We start from the raw sequence: 21,331 nt of genomic DNA on the forward strand, positions 1-21,331 counted from the left end.
AACTAAAAAGTTAAAAAAAATGGTATTGTATGTACACAAAAATATGACCAGTTTTGCAGTAACTTTAATAATTCACTTAGAATTGACGAAATTAATGTAAAACTGTAGTAGAATAAAAGAATTTCCTTGTAATTTTTTAGAGTTTAAATTACTTTCTATCTTTAAAAGCATTTCATTCTTGATGGAGATGCAATTTTTCGCAAAAAAACAAAGAAAAAATCGATCTTATAACAGCCATTCACAATTTTTTTTATATAAATTTGAATTTTGAGAGATAATAATATACAGTGTGATTCCAACAAAAAAAAACAAAGTTTTCAGAGGTAGGTATGTAATATTCGTAATTTTTTCACCTGAATGATAAAAAATAACTGCTAAGTAAATTAACCAAAAGAAAAAACTACATGGCTTACCAATTTTTAATAGAAGAAAGGGTAAGCGAGTGGGGATAAATTAAACAATATTTGAGAGAACAGAACAGAAATTCCAGGAAAATAATTTTCTAATTTATTTTTAAGTTTATGTGTTAGTTTTTAATTTGTTTGTTTATTTGTTAAATTTGAAATTTGTTGTGGCACATTATTCCAATAATCTACTCGTTTCGTAAAATGATAAAGAAAAAACTTTGCCATTTAAAAAACCATGTTAAATATCTTTGACAATGCAGGAGCAATCGAGCATTCCTCACCCTGTATATACGTTTAGAGAAAAAAATAAAGTATTTAATACCAAACGGTGAATTCTTCTAACAATTTACAAATTTTTCAAAATAGGTATTTTTGCGATTTTGTGGTTGGTTTACTTAATTTAATTTTCAGTTGAACGTTCTTATCCAATGTTCTTGCAAGTCTTTGATAATAAACAAACAATATTGCCGCTAACTTGGGGCAATATACATGGCCAAAGTAAACCGGCCACAGATAAACTAATATTAGCCTTATTACTTGGTAACATAGAACACACTCTACCATAACTCAATATAAATGCAAATATCTTATATTAAGTTGGCCGTGCATTTTCGTTAAGACAACACATCTTAGACATATTTCGCAAAATTTTGCGCAAATTTCGCCCAATTTCCCTCCCAGTTTACGGTCGAAAATCGTGGAAAACGATCGGGAAATTTACATTGGCCTGTTCTAGCACATTATTATGGCAACCGCCGCCTGCTTGATCGATATTTATCTTTTTCACTCTGAAAGGAGTTTTCGCTCGAATACACGCACAGACGCTAATCTTAGTTGAGTCAAGTTTGAAATTACACATCTCAAGAAGCTTTCAGGCATAAATAATGACATAGGCACGTAAATTGTAAATTCTCCGAGGTATTAATCTAACTTAGCATGGAAATTCAACTCCTGTGACTCGAGATTACTGCTTTAATATATTCTAAAACTTTAACGTGGTTGAATAATCTACCCTTAACCTCCTTTCGGTTTTAAACTCTGTGCGAATTTTTCGTCTCGCTCTGGCGCTCGGCTCGCGCCTCGCCAATAAAGACGGCGCGATCGCAGGGTGCTGGGGAAACAAGTGCGAATCCGCTCCACCGCCATCTTAAATCAATATAATATAAAATGGGCGAATCTCAGTTCTGCAGACAAAGAAAACTCCTCCACCTTTAAGAGAGAAAGAGAGCTACGGCGAAAGTGCGAGAGAGACGGAGACGACGGGAGGGTCTTTAAGACGGAGTGAGACGTACACGAATAGAGAAGGAAGCTGGTACCTGTTAAATATGCATGAGACAAGGAAATATTTGATATAAGGAGGAAGTACCGCCATTTTCCAGATACGCCCTCAAGGGGCGGAAAAATCACCATTTCCACAAGAAAAAACAAACAAACAAGCAGTTTTTGCGACTAGTTGGCAACGCTAATCTTTGCATTCTTGATCAATTCTTAGAAAAAACTAAATTAAATTCTAACTACTTTTTTAAAGTTATTGTCTTATAAAAGGTGGTAGCACTGAAATCTTTGGACATACTGTATTATAAAATTGCCGAGGCAAAGCCGAGCTTTGGATTTTTCATTTTATTATGGAAACGTCAGTTAAGTCCTTAAAAACTATTTTTTTCTGGTGAATATGCAATTTTATCGCATCACCTCTGTACACAAAATAATATAAAATATGACCTTGAAATACAATTATTAAAGGTAGAATCGGTGTAGGCCTTGCGCAAAAACTATACTTTTCGTAAGGAAATTGGAATTTCATGATGAAATAAAAGTAACGAATATACAAGGTGAGGCTGTTTAAAGTATCGTAACTATATCTCAAAAACTAATATTCTAAGTTTGCTGTTACAAGTATTAAATATTTTTCTCTATGTTTGTAAATTTTTTTCAGAATCTTTCTACCGTGCGCAAAATAAAACAAAGTGAATATATACAGTCAGTAATAAGTTATCCAAAATATACTTTTAATAGACTTTTCCTGTATAGCTTTGTTATAAATTTTACTTTTTTTAAATACTATATTTTAACACCATAGCTACAGTTATGACGTCATTCGTTTGTTTTATCTTTTTTATACGTACGTATAAATAAAGTATATATAAATAAATCAAAAAAATTAGAAAATAAAACAAACAACGAAAACGTTAAAATAGTATTATCTTTCTCTTCTTACGTTATTTTATTTATTTTTTGTGTATAGGTTTTATATTAAGTGAATTTTATTCATTATTATGAAAACAAGTGAATAAAAATGACGGTTGTCATAAAAAAATATTTTTTTAAACACTATATTTTAACACCATAGCTACAGTTATGACGTCATTCGTTTGTTTGTTTTATCTCTTTTATACGTAAGTATAAATAAAGTATATATAAAAAAATCAAAAAAATTAGAAAGTAAAACAAACAACAAAAAAGCTAAAAGAGTATTATCTTTCTCTTCTTACGTTATTTTATTTATTTTTTGTGTTTAGGTTTCATATTAAGTGTATTTATTCATTATTATGAAAACAAGTGAATAAAAATGACGATTGTCATTAAAAAATATCTTTTTTTAAATACTATATTTTAACACCATAGCTACAGTTATGACGGCATTCGTTTGTTTGTTTTATCTTTTTTAAACGTAAGTATAAATAAAGTATATATAAATAAATCAAAAAAATTAGAAAATAAAACAAACAACAAAAAATTTAAAAGAGTATTATCTTTCTCTTCTTACGTTATTTTATTTATTTTTTGTGTTTAGGTTTCACATTAAGTGTATTTATTCATTATTATGAAAACAAGTGAATAAAAATGACGGTTGCCATAAAAAAAATATTTTTTTAAATACTATATTTTAACACCATAGCTGCAGTTATGACATCATTCGTTTGTTTGTTTTATCTCTTTTATACGTAAGTATAAATAAAGTATATATAAATAAATCAAAAAAATTAGAAAGTAAAACAAACAACAAAAAAGCTAAAAGAGTATTATCTTTCTCTTCTTACGTTATTTTATTTATTTTTTGTGTTTAGGTTTCATATTAAATGTATTTATTCATTATTATGAAAACAAGTGAATAAAAATGACGGTTGTCATAAAAAAAATATTTTTTTAAATACTATATTTTAACACCATAGCTACAGTTATGACGTCATTCGTTTCTTTGTTTTATCTCTTTTATACGTAAGTATAAATAAAGTATATATAAATAAATCAAAAAAATTAGAAAGTAAAACAAACAACAAAAAAGCTAAAAGAGTATTATCTTTCTCTTCTTACGTTATTTTATTTATTTTTTGTGTTTAGGTTTCATATTAAATGTATTTATTCATTATTATGAAAACAAGTGAATAAAAATGACGGTTGTCATAAAAAAAATATTTTTTTAAATACTATATTTTAACACCATAGCTGAAGTTATGACGTCATCCGTTTTTTTGTTTTATCTCTTATATACCTAAGTATAAATAAAGTATAAAATCAAAAAAATTAATGTTAAACAAGTAAACGAAAGTCTCGATTGTCATTACAATAATTCAAAATGACGTCAAAAAACTCAAAAATGTTCAAAAAAATAATTTCCACTTGTTCAATTTTCTTTTAGAAAAATTATATCAAAAAAAATTTTTTTAATAAATTACACAAAGAAACTTTGATATAACTGTCAATAAGGGAGCTAGCCGAGGCGTAGCCGAGGCTAGCAATTTCTTTTTTCTTATTATTCTCGTAAGTAATTAGCAATTAATTATTGAGATTTGGTTTATGATGTGAGCTTGTTCACTTTCCGGCCGATCTGGCGCTTAATCGCGTCCATTTCACGGTCGAACGGCGTGAAAAAGCCCTCAAAATCCGCAAAAAGCTCCCGGCTGTAAAAAGCGGTAAAAAGCTCGACAAACAAGTTAATTAAAAGCGCTTTTCCGCCCCATCCCGACGCCGATTAATTAATTGTTTGTCGAGGTCTGGTGTAAAAATCCGGACCGATTACCGCAAACAACATTCCTGTTTTCCACTGTGTTTTCATTCACCGGACTATAAATCTCCGGTTGGTGTTATCTATCTCTCTCACACTTGGTGGAGGATTTGCGAGCGTCGAAGGGAGACAGCAGGCAATAATAAAACGGGCAAAAATGAAAGAATCCATACGCTGAAGGGCGCATGTGTGAAAGAATAAAAACGGGCTCTTGATGGAGCTTTTTAATAATTTTTTTCCAGAGAGCTTCATTCACCGGGTGATGAATGGTGGTGGCTGTGGGATGTGCACCGGAAGTGGAGGTGAGGCAAAAAAGTGATTTCGTGGTGGTTTTATTAAATTGGACACGGAAATTAAGTAAAAATTTATGTTTATTTTTCCATTTTTTTCCAAAAAATTACATTTACAACCCCAAAAATATTACCTTGATGCATGACAGTTCATAATAATATTTTTTGTACAGAGTGAGTTCTTAATATTCGTAAACGTATACAAAATTACTCAAGAATTGGATAACTTTACGTATTTAAAAATTTAAAATAAAAAAAATAAACAAGGTGTTTTAAAAAAACTAAAAAAAAATAATAACAAAAAATACTACAAATAAAAATGAAGAATTTAAACATAATCTTCAAGTTTTAGAACGTTCTTAAAGCTTTAATCTCTCACATTTGTTGATAACAAATTAACTTAAAGTCTTTGATCTTGAACGATAATCATTTGAAATAATTAAAACGTTAAATTAGAATTTGTTACGTTTTCTCTGGAAAAATCGATAAAAGTAAACTTTTTTTAAGGATTTCGTTGAAACTGAAAACAGTTTAATACATTTTTAACTTTAAAATTGAAAACTTGACAAAAAAACTAACTTTTTTTTGTGACATTGACACTTTAAAATTTTGTCATTTTGACGTTTTTCAAGGTCAAAAAACTACTATCTAGGACCTTATGATTATCGATTACAATTTTTTATTTTTTTATAAGTTGTTAGCCAAAACTTTAGATAATATTAATAATTTGAGCAATTTTTAACCTGTCGATTTTTTTTATTATTGTTAGTTAGTTTTCAATATTTTTGAGTCGCTTTTTAATTTTTAATTTACAGTTTTATTATACAAATAACTTTGTCTGTTTTCAACTTCTCAAATATGTTGACCTAAGTACAGTCACGACCAAAAAGAATGACACCCCTATAACTGCAGTCTTTTCGATATGATACGGTTAATGTGTACTTTTAGATAGTACTTTTAGATAACTTGTTTGTTGAAATTTATTATCTAATAGTTACTTATTTTGCAAGTTTTGATGTAAGTCGGGCGCTTTGTTTTACGAGTAGAATATTAAACCACGAATGAACACGAGTTAAATACAACATTTTATTTTTCTAATTAGACGCAATAAGGCTTAAAATTGCTTTAAATCTATTAAAAATAATTTGACGTTTCGTATTGAGAAATGTTAAACAGTTGTCATTCTTTTTGATCGTGACTGTACACAGAATACCTAACTACTTTTTTTTTAGTTGGGCCTTAATTATTGTTAACTCAATATTGTTTAATAATACTAACCAGTTTTATTTTTTTGGTGACTTTTGTTCTCGTCTTCATTTTGAATAATTATTCCGTATGATATTGTACTATAAAATGTATATGGAGTGTTTCAAAATATCCACCAAGCATCAAGAAATAGGATATCAAAGACTTAGGAAATAAAAAATTATTTTATGAATAATAATAATTAATTAATAATCTTGAAACGTTCAGTTAAAACATTGCTTTAAGATTTTGTTGGATGTTGAATTACTCCAAAGACGCAGCAACCTGTGCAAACACTTCCCTTAGATCGGCTCTTATCGCCGTTTCCGATCGAAATTCAGCCCTAAATCCACGTGTATTTCCACAAAAAGGTGAATTTTTGCTTGAGTGGTTTAATTTAGCAGTGATAGGGGAGGTCCTCGCAAGGATTAGCGTAATATTCTCTCTCCGGTTGAGAGAGAGATCTTTCCCTTTTCGCCGTTTGTAAACTGGAACTTTGCCAATTTAAATGATAAAACGATACTATTAACTTAGTAGGGGAGAAATACAATAAATTATACAAGATTTTACCTAAGGTTAAGTTAGTGAATGTAATACGGGACGAAACCTAAACCATTAAATTTACGAACGCCATTATGCCCTTTAAGACTCTGCTATTAATGAAAACGGCCAACGTTGCAAATAAGGTACTAGACGCCGGAATTTAGAGCACACACAGGTTTTATGTGTTTTAGACCTAATTGAAGGGATGCGAAATGGCTGGGCGGAGAGGGATTTCGGACGCAATCTGATTTTCAAACAGAGATTGATTTCTTTGTTCCAACTGGCGAACAAAATTGGCGATTTTTTTTAAATAATCTTGAAAATTTCAATACGAATAGGCGATTTTTTAATCTAAGAGGTTTAGAGAAAAACACATCCTTGAGTCCATTTAATACCAAATAATTTTGTCAAAACGGCATTTTTTATAGTTGGCTATGACATTTTCGAAAAGCTTATTTTTTTCTGAACTAGAAAATATATAAGTACAGTTTGATTTTTTCATATACTTTTGATAAAAAATATATTTAAAATATTTCACAGTTGGCCATGGAAACATTATTTGTATTTTATGAACGGCTGTTAAAGTAAAGACACTTTTCTGCAAAGATTTTAATAATGCAGACAACATTTTTTTAATCATTTGTTTAACTGTATCTAATAAAATAAATATTTATTTTTCAAGGAGATTCATAGTTGGCTATGACATTAGTAAAAAGCTCATTTTTTTGAATTGTAAAGTATATAAATACATCTTGATATTTCGATATACTTTTGATAAATAATATATTTCAAATATTTAATTAAATAGTTGGCCGTGAAATAATTATTTCATAAAAAAGTGCAGATAATCCGAAGGTTTTCTAATTTTTTTAATTTGTTTAGCTGTAGTAACATAAGTTTTACTTCTTTGAATAAAAGTCATAGTTGGCTAAGACATTTTCGAAAAGCTTATATTTTTCTGAACTAGATAATATATAAATACAGTTTGATATTTTCATATACTTTTAATAAAAAATATATTTAAAATATTTCACAGTTGTCCCTGGAAACATTATTTGGGTTTTATGAACGGCTGTTAAAGTATAGACACTTTTCTACAAAAATTTTAATAATGCAGACAACATTTTTTTAATCATTTGTTTAACTGTATCTAATAAAATAAATATTTATTTTTCAAGGAGATTCATAGTTGGCTATGACATTAGTAAAAAGCTCATTTTTTTGAATTGTAAAGTATATAAATACATCTTGATATTTCGATATACTTTTGATAAATAATATATTTCAAATATTTAATTGAATAGTTGGCCGTGAAATAATTATTTCATAAAAAAGTGCGGATAATCCGAAGGTTTTCTAATTTTTTTTAATTTGTTTAGCTGTAGTAACATAAGTTTTACTTCTTTGAATAAAAGTCATAGTTGGCTAAGACATTTTCGAAAAGCTTATTTTTTTCTGAACTAGAAAATATATAAGTACAGTTTGATATTTTCATATACTTTTGATAAAAAATATATTTAAAATATTTCACAGTTGGCCCTGGAAACATTATTTGGGTTTTATGAACGGCTGTTAAAGTATAGACACTTTTCTACAAAAATTTTAATAATGCAGACAACATTTTTTGAATCATTTGTTTAACTGTATCTTATAAAATAAATATTTATTTTTCAAGGAGATTCATAGTTGGCTATGACATTAGTTAAAAGCTCATTTTTTTGAATTGAAAAGTATATAAATACATCTTGATATTTTGATATACTTTTGATAAATAATATATTTCAAATATTTAATTGAATAGTTGGCCGTGAAATAATTATTTCATAAAAAAGTGCGGATAATCCGAAGGTTTTCTAATTTTTTTTAATTTGTTTAGCTGTAGTAACATAAGTTTTACTTCTTTGAATAAAAGTCATAGTTGGCTAAGACATTTTCGAAAAGCTTATTTTTTTCTGAACTAGAAAATATATAAGTACAGTTTGATATTTTCATATACTTTTGATAAAAAATATATTTAAAATATTTCACAGTTGGCCCTGGAAACATTATTTGGGTTTTATGAACGGCTGTTAAAGTATAGACACTTTTCTACAAAAATTTTAATAATGCAGACAACATTTTTTGAATCATTTGTTTAACTGTATCTTATAAAATAAATATTTATTTTTCAAGGAGATTCATAGTTGGCTATGACATTAGTTAAAAGCTCATTTTTTTGAATTGAAAAGTATATAAATACATCTTGATATTTTGATATACTTTTGATAAATAATATATTTCAAATATTTAATTGAATAGTTGGCCGTGAAATAATTATTTCATAAAAAAGTGCGGATAATCTGAAGGTTTTCTAATTTTTTTTAATTTGTTTAGCTGTAGTAACATAAGTTTTACTTCTTTGAATAAAATTCATAGTTGGCTATGACATTTTCGAAAAGCTTATTTTTTTCTGAACTAGAAAATATATAAGTACAGTTTGATATTTTCATATACTTTTGATAAAAAATATATTTAAAATATTTCACAGTTGGCCCTGGAAACATTATTTGGGTTTTATGAACGGCTGTTAAAGTAAAGACACTTTTCTGCAAAGATTTTAATAATGCAGACAACATTTTTTTAATCATTTGTTTAACTGTATCTAATAAAATAAATATTTATTTTTCAAGGAGATTCATAGTTGGCTATGACATTAGTAAAAGGCTAATTTTTTTGAATTGTAAAGTATATAAATATATCTTGATATTTCAATATACTTTTGAAACATAATATATTTCAAATATTTAATTGAACAGTAGACTGGGAAATAATTATTTCATAAAAAAGTGCGGATAATCCGAAGGTTTTCTAATTTTTTTAATTTGTTTCGCTGTAGTAACATAAAGTTTTACTTCTTTGAATAAAATTCATAGTTGGCTATGACATTTTCGAAAAGCTTTTTTTTCTGAATAGAAAACAAATTAAACTTTTCACATTTTGATATAAAATATTTGATAATCAACTACTACGGCCAACTGCCGTAGAAAAATTATTTTACATAGAAGGTGTCAATAGACTAGAAGACTAGACTAGTTTTGTACACCCTTATTAAAGTAAAGCCACTTTTTTACAGAGAATTGTTGTCAACCATTTTTTTCAATCATTTGCTAAGTAAGCTGTTTGAATGAGATTCACATATAAAATGTATAAATACAGTTTGATATTTTTATATACTTTTGATACAAAATATATTTAAAATATTTGGTAGTAGTTGGCCGTGGAAAAATTATTTCTAGAAGTTTTGTGAACGATTTTAAAGTAAAATAAAACTCTGTTAGTTTGAATAAATAAAGTTGTATTTTTTCTGTAAAAAACACTTTATGTTCGTTTTTTCGCCCCTTCCTCAGGAGCAGAGACAAAAAATTCTTTGACTAAACGTTAAAATGCACGCTTATCCTGAATCCAATCGGTTGGCCGACCAAAAGTGCGCTTTATGTCGCAATGTAATAAGGCGTTCGGTTCGTTCGTCTGCAAAGTGTTAACTCAATATCCGCGTTGTCTTAAGTTTTCTATGTAATTTGCATGGAAGCCATTTTGAAAGCTCAGTGGAAGTGTGCGTCGAGGGGGAGTCGTGTCCGGGGTAGGAGGCAAGAAAGAGACGGCCAGATATTTCCCTCTATAATATATCCCGTTTTTGGGGTGGCGGTGCTTTGGGGGTGGGTTCAGGGGTGGCTTTATTTCGGGGAGAGAGAGCTCAGGTTCGCTCTAAGGAAATTACATAAACCTTAAGTAAGCGAGGCTGACGCTGGCGGAGCGGGGCTGTCAGGGTGAAATTCCGAATATTATGATTAATTATGCGCCACCGCTTGCTTCGATACACTTTATTCTCCGCTATGTGTGTGTGTATATTGTAAACTGATAAGGTTGCCGACGCCATTTTGCAACTTGGAACCAAGAAAAACGACACCCTTATATGATTGGGAAATGATTGTTATCTGCATGCCGCAGGAAACACGCAATTAATCGGGGACGAAACTTCAAAGAGATTGTCTGACACGATTATTATTTTTTTAATTAACTCGGCTTCGCCTCGGCTTACTCACTTAGAATCATCAATTATTTCCTTATTTCTGTTTTTTTTTTTAATATTGCAAAAAGACAGAAATTATATACTTTAATGTAATAAAAAACATATTTAAAATATTTGATAGTAGTTGGCCATGGAAAAATTATTTCACGTAAAAGGTGTGAATAATCCAAAAGTTCTGTGAACATAACGATTTAAATATATAAATATAGTTTGAAGTTTTTATATACTTTTGATAAGAAATATATTTAAAATATTTGATAGTAGTTGGCCATGGAAAAATTATTTCACTTAAAAGGTGTGAATAACCCAAAAGTTCTCTGAACATAACGATTTAAATATATAAATATAGTTTGACATTTTTATATACTTTTGATAAGAAATATATTTAAAATATTTGATAGTAGTTGGCCATGGAAAAATTATTTCACTTAAAAGGTGTGAATAATCCAAAAGTTCTGTGAACATAACGATTTAAATATATAAATATAGTTGAAATTTTTATATACTTTTGATAAAAAATATATTTAAAGTATTGGATAGTAGTTGGCTATGGAAAAATTATTTCACTTAAAAGGTGTAAATAGTCCAAAAGTTCTGTGAACATAACGATTTAAATGTATAAATATAGTTTGACATGTTTATATACTTTTGATAAGAAATATATTTAAAATATTTGATAGTAGTTGGCCATGGAAAAATCATTTCACTTAAAAGGTGTGAATAATCCAAAAGTTCTGTGAACATAACGATCTAAATATATAAATATAGTTTGAAATTTTTATATACTTTCGATAAGAAATATATTTAAAATATTTGATAGTAGTTGGCCATGGAAAAATTATTTCACTTAAAAGGTGTGAATAATCCAAAAGTTCTGTGAACATAACGATTTAAATGTATAAATATAGTTTGAAATTTTTATATACTTTCGATAAGAAATATATTTAAAATATATGATAGTAGTTGGCCATGGAAAAATTATTTCACTTAAAAGGTGTGAATAATCCAAAAGTTCTCTGAACATAACGATTTAAATGTATAAATATAGTTTGAAATTTTTATATACTTTCGATAAGAAATATATTTAAAATATTTGATAGTAGTTGGCCATGGAAAAATCATTTCACTTAAAAAGTCTGAAAAATCCAAAAGTTCTGTGAACATAACGATTTAAATATATAAATATAGTTTGAAATTTTTATATACTTTTGATAAGAAATATATTTAAAATATTTGATAATAGTTGGCCATGGAAAAATTATTTCACTTAAAAGGTGTGAATAATCCAAAAGTTCTGTGAACATAACGATTTAAATATATGAATATAGTTTGAAATTTTTATATACTTTTGATAAGAAATATATTTAAAATATTTGATAGTAGTTGGCCATGGAAAAATTATTTCACTTAAAAGGTGTGAATAATCCAAAAGTTCTGTGAACATAACGATTTAAATATATGAATATAGTTTGACATTTTTATATACTTTTGATACGAAATATATTTAAAATATTTGATAGTAGTTGGCCATGGAAAAATTATTTCACATAAAAGGTGTTTATATTTTTTTCAAGTTTTTTAAGTATTTTTGCACAAAAACTACTAAATTAAGCGTTTTAGCATTTTTTGCCTGGAACAAAATTTAAGCTAAAAACTCAATTATTTTGGTAAATTTTGTCCAAAAAACCTCAAACTTAAAGTAAACTTTATACAGTTAATATATTATTGGTGTGGTCAGGTCAGAAAATACCAATCAAACAAAAACCGTCTTTAAATGTAAATTGTTACACAATCTGTTTTTATTTTGATTCTTGATGCCTAACAATCATTTTAAAACACTATGTATTTTTTATTTTAAAAAAAGTTTAGTTAATTATTGTTACAATACTTGTTTATGGGAGTAATACATTCAATTGAATCAAATCAGATTTTTTCCAGGTCACATTAATTGACCCCCGGCCCATTTATTCATTTCCCCAATTGCCAAATCAACGATGTAAACACATGGAACCATTCATCAATTAAAATGGCATTTGGGGCACTGGTCCTGCTTTCACTCCTTGTTCCTGGAGTTTTCTCCGACATCACCGTAACCTCAGGAAATTGCAGTAAGTTTCAAATTATTAGGAAATTTTTTTTGTAATTTTTTCCAGGTTACTATTGGACTTTATACAATGGCACAACTCCTTCCGAGGCAGTTTTAGGAGGTGTGACCCCAGAGGGTGAATTGTTCTTCCTTGCTTTGGTTCAGTTAAAACTAATCAATGAAATTTACGTCGGAATGCTCATCCACGAAAAAAAATATGTTAGAATCACCTCGCTAGGATTGGCCAAAGAGGTCAAAAATGACCCCTTTACTGTTGTAAATGTAAGTTTTTTTAATCATTTCTTATACATACTAGTATTTAAGAAATTTAGAGAAAAACGAGTTAATATTTTGATTTTTCTTTATAGCAAGCCATGAGAAGTATTTAGATTTTCAATAAAAACTACGAAAAATATATTCCCAACAAGTATATATATATAGTTTTTTTACCATTGTTTTTTTATAATTCCACATATTTAACTTTATAACCGTTTACAAAACTTCTAGGTTATTCAAACCTTTTATGTGAAATAATTTTTCCACAGCCAACTACTATTAAAAATTTTAAATATATTTTTTATCAAAAGTATACAAAAATATCAAACTTTATTTATACATTCTTGAATTCAGAAAAAATAAGCTTTTCGAAAAAGTCGTAGCCAACTATGAATCCTATATAAAAAATTAAAATCTAAACAAATGATTAAAAAAATCGTTAACAAGATTATTAAATTCTATGTAAATAAAGAGTGTCTTTACTTTAATAACCGTTCACAAATCTTTTAAATTATTTACACCATTTATGTGAAATAATTTTCCCATGGCCGACTACTATCAAATATTTTAAATATCAATCAAAAGTATAAATCAATAAATATAAATCAATTTATCAAAAGTATATAAAAATAGTAAGTATCAAATATAAGTATTCACTAAACTTCTATATAATTCACACCTTTTGTGTAAAACAGTTTTTCCATGGCCAACTACTATCAAATATTTTAAATATATTTTGATCAAAAGTATATAAAAACATCAAACTGTATTTATATATTTTCCAATTCAGAAAACACAAACTTTTCGAATGTGAATTTTTAAAAAGGTTTCGCTGAAATATCAGTTTTTTATACTTAAGTCAAAAACAAAAGACGGTCAAAAACGAAACTTGTATCTTTTTAATCACAGTTTAAAGAAAAAAATATTTCAGATTTTGTGTTCGCGTGATGGGAAGGCGTTTAAATGGGTTGAGACGAAAAGTGAAGACTTGGCCCTTGTGCCCCATCTGGTCAACGGCGGTAAGGTTTTAGGCCAAGATTTGTACATTGGAAGAATCAGAAAATACGGAGGAACGCTCGTTGGAAAAGTTTTTCCACACAAATTTATCTATCAAGGATTGTACGTGCCTGAAGGAAACGTTTTTGCTCAGTTTATGGAGTATGAAGTGTTAACGTTTAATTGTGACTACAAGATAAAAGGCCAGTTAAGCGAAATGTAAAGCATTTAAAATTAAAAAATAATTGTACTGGAAACGATTTCTTTGCCTGAAGTTCGTTCCCTTTGTCCGGGCAGGTCTTGGACAAGTGTGCGGACTTAATGACCCCATTTCTTGACCATAACTTGTATAGCCCAAAGGTTGGGGATCTCTAATGTTATTTGCCCTCAATGGGTTAACCTGTTCTTGAAGCGACTTGGACGAAATTGCATTAAAGTGGCAAAGGGTAGATTCACCCCCTTTCCGGAATTTCGAGATTTTATTTCCAGATATATACCTACGTGAGAATTGTTACTCGTTCAACTAGTTTATTTATTCGTTCAATTGTAATTGAAATCGAAACTTTGACAAAACCAGATTCGATGAGAAACTTTACAAGGGAAAAACGGTCACCCAACATTTATTCAATTACCAGTTAATTCAATTCAATTCAATAGAAATACGAAAAAAGCACAATCAAATTTTATTAAAATAATGTAATAATTTAATAATAAATCGGAATAAATTACACAAACTAAAACTGTTTTTATATTTTTTTTATGTATACAGGGTGATGAATCAAAGTTATATTTTTTTAAATGGAACACCGTATATATTTTTGCATAATTAGATTTTACGCAAAAAATAATTTAATATACAGGGTGTGCCAAAAAGCAAAAAGTTAAATAACTCAGATTTTTCATATAGAACACCATGTATTTTTTTTTTCATATATCGATAACATTTTTAATAAGCTTTCTAATAATGTGAGGCTTGCATTACAAATTTAGGATATTTTTCAAATTTTTTCAAAAAAATATATTTTATTACAAGAAAATTTCTTAGCCTAGAATCTGATAAGTCAAATGGTAATTTATATTAGTCAAATTCCATTAGTAATTTAATTATTATTTAGTACATAAATAATTTCACTTAGCAACCATTATAAAAAAACAAAAAATATATATTTTTTTGAACAATTTAAAGACATAATTCAAATTTGTTATACAAACCGCATATCATTTTTAAGCTTATGAAAAATGCTATCGGTACGTGTAACGAAATACATGGTGTTCTATATAAAAAAATGAGTTATTTAACTTTTTGCGTTTTGGCACACCCTGTACAATATCTGCGTGTTTCATCCAAAAGTCGACTATTTGCTAAGACTTCAAGTTATTCTGAGTTTTTCTATTGCAAATTTGCCGGTAAATATTCATAGGCGACTTTGCAGTAATTTTTCAAAAATTGGTCTTTTTTATAACAAAAAGTTGAATAATTCCAAAACGAAAAGAAATAGACCCATAATAATTTCTACAAAGTTACATTATTTTTTACGTAGAATCTAATTATGGAAAAATATATAGAGTGTTTCATTTAAAAAAATATAACTTTGGTTCACCACCCTGTATATAACACTCTGTGTATTAAAAAAATATCTTTAATTTATGTAATTTAAGTAGATCTAACGAATAATTGAAACGGCATGGCAATATTTCCAGTAGCAAAAAAGTTAAAGACCGATAACACGTCCTTGGGTCACCCTGTATGTAAAACTGTAGACCCTTGCCATTGCTATATTTTTATATCTGTGATTTTTTATTTTTTTTACTGTTTTTTACTAATAGTTGTGTAATGTATATGTGTAATAAATGAGCATTGCCCCTCTTATGATTAAATACAAGGTGTTTCACCGAACTTTACGAGGCTTGCGTTTAATGTACGCACCCAAATTTACAAAAATCGCCAAACACTAGATATACCCGCAAAAAACATAATTAATGACTTAATTTTTGGAAACCCATGACAGTAGTTGTCAGACTAATGTCATCTATAGCCATAAATTGCCATTTTTCAGAAACAATTTCTCATAAATATGAATAGGATCTAATCTATTTATATCTTAAAAGAGTGAACAAACTAGAGAAGACTCCAATTTTTCAAAATTTGTAATCAAGTTCGTATGGGAATGTGTATTGTTGGTGGTATATTACAGGCGCAATTTGTTCATAAAAAGAACGATACTGCCATCAACCATTGGATAAGTTGATACGATCGAGAAGGCTGTGAAATGGCTCAAAGCCTGCTAGATGAAAAATTTTCTCGTTTGTATGAGGAAAGGCCCCAAAAATCTGAAAATGTTCCGATTGGGACACATTTCTGGGAGTGAGGTTAAGACTTGAGTGATTTTCAATTAAAAAAAAAAAACGATTTCAATGTTTCAAGTTTAATTTTCAAAATGGCCACCCACGCTTGGGTGAAAACTTTCCATAGCGTACAAAAGAACGTCCGCAGCGTAGTTTCAATGGTTGGGAATCGATTTTTGCGCATTTTTGGGAATGTTACAAAAGGGAACATTTACCTGGTACTGGAGAAAAGGTTCAGTGGGAAACAAGACAGGGCTTGGTAACAGGAGGCGGTGGGATCGGGCTTTGTGGTCACCATCGAGTGTCTTTGCACTTTCTGGCACTAACTGTCCCACTAATTAGTGTCAGAGTCGTCAATTTAACACAATCACACAAAAATTTGTTAAAAAACACGCGAAAATAAAGCGCATGACAAACCGACGCGAACCATGAAAAAGCGAGGGAAAAACCCAAACCCTGCCAACTTAAAAAATAATTATTAATAGATTTTTGTCAACGACCACGACAAAAGTGTTATTAACAACATATCTAAATGTCAAAAAACATACAAAAGTGTTTTTTAGTAACCATTATTCAAGAATTATCTAAGTGTGTATCGTTGGTTGCATAACTACTGTCCTTATTTTGCAATAATTATGCCCCGAAAACGTTTAACAAGGTTTAAACTTAACAAGATATTACAAATTCAGCAATTTTCTACTTAAAATGTATAATTTTGGTTGCATTTTAGAAAGTCTTAGCGTAACAAGGTTGGCAGGGCCGGAAATGCTCTGGTAGCCATGTTGGTTGGGTTTTTCCCGGTTGTCCCCCACTTTGTTTTTGTGTGTTTTTTACTTATTTTTGTGTAATTGTGTTAAATTAATGACTCTGACACTGATTAGTGAGACACTTAGAGCCAGAAAGTGCAAAAACACTCTTTGGTGACCATGGACCTCCAGTTACCAAGTCCTGTCCTGTTTGCTTTTCCCGCACCAGGTAAGTGTTTCCTTTTATCACGTTTCCAAATAAGAAAAAATTATGGAAAAATAACTGTATTTTTGAATCCAGTGTTTGGTGACTTGTGTATAGTTGGCTGCATACATTAGGCGCAGGCCTCGTAAACTTGTGTAAAACACCCTGTATTAAATTTGAAGTTACATAGTGTTAACTTTTTTGAAAAAGTTTACAAAAAATCCGACTTCATTTGGTGATTTTTTTTCTTAAATGTGATTTACTTTCAGTAGTGATTTGAAATAGTTAATAAGCAAAAACAAATAAATAATACCAAGAGTGATGATCTATTTGCACTTTCTTTGATGGTTTTAGTACTCTTTTTGATTTAAAACGAAAGTTTTTTTATTCATTGGCGTTTAAAATTAATATTATTTATGGATTTTTTTAGCTTCATGTTATTTATTTTTGTGAAATTTTTTTATGAAAAATGAAAACATGTAAGAAGCTTGTATTTCAAAAGATTTTTTCCCAACACAATTTGTTTCAAATAAAAGAGTTCAACAACTAGACAATTTAGTAAATATGCCATTTTTTCTTAAAAAAAACTGAAATATTAGAATAAATCACGCAATTAAACATAAAATGATTCAAAAAACTTATCTAAATTGCGTAAAAGTGTATATTTTTTGCTGCTTCTGTATGCATTGATTGAATTTTAGTGTTTTATTTACTGTTTTGCTTAAAAATCGTTAAAAAATGTTTATAAAATGACTTCAAAATTGCATAGCCCACTATACTCAAACTAAATTAAAAATAACAGAACTCTTCTTTGTACTACGAGATGGAAAATGTACTGAATTAGAGCAAGCTTTGAAAGAGAAGTGTAATCTTAGCCACATTTTTTTAAATCTTCGTGTGGGGGAAACTTCCAGAAAAAATAATCACTTAAAAAATTTTTAGAATTTTTTAAGTACGTATTTATCAATAATTGAATAGCATTTAGGCTTATTTTGTTTTTGATTCACCAAGGAATACATTTTTGAAAATGAAATTTATTTTTAATTTCTGACATGTGGCTAAAATTCCGCAGACACAGCCTGCTCTAATTCAGTTTATTTTTGATCCCATGTTACTTTTGCAGCAGTAAGTCGAAGCTAACTTGATATTTTTTTAACTCTTTTTGAACATAATTTAATTCAGTTTAAAAGATTTAGAAGCTTTGTAAACAAATAAAAAAAATTAAATATGAAAATACAGGGTGAGTCAATAGTGGGTTATTTCTGAACTTCTGCTGTATTAATTATTTCGAATCTAGACAAGCGGTCGTTTATATCAATTAAAAAACAAGACAGGTGAATTTGTAGCAGTTAGAAAAAAAGTAGTCGAATCTTAAAGACGTAATTGTGTTCAGATGGTTCCAAGTTTCCTGCCGGAAGTTATTTGATGAAAATAGTAAAATTGGAGCCAAGATCGTTCCGCCTGTGAACTTGTAGTTTAACTGCAGATAACTCGAAGGATATGAAATGTTATATGCAAAGGATGAGGAAGTTTCAAATTAATTTCATTATAAAGTTGAGTAATTTAATCTGTCATGTGCCAAGAGTTGCCAAGAAAAATCCTCCTTAATAACATCGCTCGCTGCTCCTCGCCCATCTCCAACCGCCCGCTATTTTTCCACCCAACTTTCCCAATTTGGTATAAATTTAATCAAAAACAGCACACATATTAGAAATTCAATCTCGGGGAGCGAAACAAGCCTAAAGGAAAAGGGCTGCTTTAGTTAAGCCCCCCTCCCCCGCCGCCGCCGCCGCCGCACCTTTGCAAAACCACTCCTTGGAGCCCCAGCCCTCCACCCCCTGAAAAATACCTATCTCAAGCCAAATTCGGCCTTACATGAAGGGACTCTTAAGTCATGCGATAGCCAGCCTCAAAAGTGTAGATATAAGATGTGGACTACTTATATCTCATTGGTTAGTACAGTTACCTTGGTTACCACGGAACAGGGGCGGGTCTTCGCTATATCAATACCCTTAAACTTACATTTTTACCAACGGGAAGAGGGTGAGGACGAAAAATCTGCCCTAAAGACAGGGAGATATGGTCGAGGGTTGGCCCATTTTTATTCAATGGGACAGGTAGTTAAATCAGGGGTGGGCAATTTTTAGGGGTTGTTTCAATACCAACCCTCGAAAAAAAATGGAAATAAATTTTACAATTTTTTGTTTACTTAAAAATCGAGACAAATGTTGCAAAAATCAATTTTTGGTAAAGCAAGATTATTTTAAGTCGTAATTAATAAAAAAAGGGTGTGTTAGTAAGGGTTCAACCCTTGCATGAAGATCCCTTTGTTGTGTTAGCCCAGTATTAAACCTCGTCTGTCAAAGGGGTGAACTTTTAGTTGGCTTAGAGTGTGGCTACCGTCTAACAGATGGAGCCCATGAAAAATATAACAAGTGACAATCAATAATTTAAAATTTCCAAAACTAACTAGTTATAGTAAAATATGAAACATGTTTAAGTTTGTCTATTTTTTTATTTTTAATTACACTGTATGTGGTTTTATTTTTATTACTTATTTCTTTTTTGTCTTCAAGTTATTAATAAATTAATACATTGCGTCTTAATTTTTATAAAAAATAGATCGGTTATTCTTAATTGTTTTATACATAATTTTTGTTTTTTTTTTGTTTTATACTATTAAATACCATTTTTTTTTCTATATCTTTTTTCTGCTCTTTTTTATAGTAATTAAAATTAATTAATTATTGATAAAAATATAAATAAAATTAAAAATGTGTAAGTAATAATTAATATTGAATAATAAAAAAAATATAAAATAATTAGTAACATTATTCTGTCGCTAAATAATTGATGTTTTTTTTACTGCGCCAAAAATGACAGTAGTAAACTAAAAAAAATACGTTGTGTAGTAACTTTTATCTTCTTCTCATACATTATTTTCTTTTTATATTTTTCTATCGTTTTTTATTGTTTTTTTTACTCCAAATAAAAACTGATAACTTTTTCTCATGGTTATATAAATAATTTTTGTTTCTTTTGTTTTATACTGTTAAATACTTTATATTTTTTTTCATATATATTTTTATTAAAAAAGTTCCTACCCTGCTTTACACTAATTAAAATTATTTATTTAAGAATATTAATATTAATAAAATTAAAAATACGTAAATGATTATTAATTGAAAGTTTTATTTATATTATTCAATAATATAATTTTTTGGACTAACGACATTTTTTCGGATTGTTTTGCACAAAGTAACATTGAAATATGGCTTGATCTTAAATGACTCAAAAAATCATAAGTTTTTGCACTTACTTAACAGTAATTAATTATTTATTTAATTAAATAATTTTAATTATCAGTTGTTAAAAATATGTTCTAAAAAAATTCACAGACATAGAAAAATATAGATTATTTAATAGCAAACGTTGAATTCTGTGCGGTTATTAGTTTTGAGATAAAGTAGACTAACCCTGTATATTTTCCATATGTTTATGAAGCAGCAAAAAACAATTAACTAATTTTAATTTTCTAGATATTTTCAATATTATTAAATATTCTAAATTTTTGAAACCGAAAAGAATGCTATTTTTGAATAAAAAAATCACATAAAAGTTTTATAAAGTAATTATTATTAGTAATAATAAATAAATAGACATTGTTTTACAAATTAATTTTACTTTTAAATTTTGCGCCAAAACCAACAGCAAATAAACTATCTTTTTTTTAAATAAAAAAAATATAACTTTATTTGATTAATTTTTGAATTCTTTTAATAAACATTCAAGTGAAGAAATTTAAAAATTGGTTTTTTGTTTGGGTTTTTATTTTTTATTGAAATTTTATTTAATATAGAAACATATTTCATTCATCTCTTTCCTGTGCTTTTTACTATCTTACAGATTAATTTCTTTCAGCTTACTCGAGCCAAATTTCTTATTCTGAAATGAACAGTAATTTATATTTCAAATAAATACTTAGATTTCAAAAAAAAATAAATGTAGGTTTTTCTGAAACGGACGCACTGTTAGACAAGGAGCGCTAATACCGCCTTTTACTTAGAGTAGAAAGAGAGAGGAACATAGTCCAGTCAAAGAAATAAAACAAAATCC

The 21,331-nt window shown here is 28.5% G+C and overlaps 1 protein-coding gene across 2 annotated transcripts; it reads left to right on the forward strand.

Moving 5' to 3' along the window:
- Positions 1–4,655: 4,655 nt before the first annotated feature.
- Positions 4,656–14,175, forward strand: LOC103313380 (hypothetical protein). Of its 2 annotated transcripts, none has more exons than XM_008196467.3 (4): positions 4,656–4,715; positions 12,499–12,668; positions 12,714–12,928; positions 13,854–14,175. In XM_008196467.3, exons 2-4 carry the CDS (start codon positions 12,587–12,589, stop codon positions 14,139–14,141), a joined length of 585 nt encoding a protein of 194 aa, XP_008194689.1. In that variant the 5' UTR covers positions 4,656–4,715; positions 12,499–12,586; the 3' UTR covers positions 14,142–14,175. The 2 variants fall into 2 exon arrangements, with proteins under 2 accessions (XP_008194689.1, XP_015836396.1); XM_015980910.2 differs by having other exon boundaries at positions 4,677–4,715; positions 12,488–12,668.
- The last annotated feature ends 7,156 nt before the right edge of the window (positions 14,176–21,331 follow it).

The sequence above is a fragment of the Tribolium castaneum genome, chromosome 8 (assembly GCF_031307605.1).
Source record: "Tribolium castaneum strain GA2 chromosome 8, icTriCast1.1, whole genome shotgun sequence".
Taxonomy (NCBI): Eukaryota; Metazoa; Arthropoda; class Insecta; order Coleoptera; family Tenebrionidae; genus Tribolium; species Tribolium castaneum.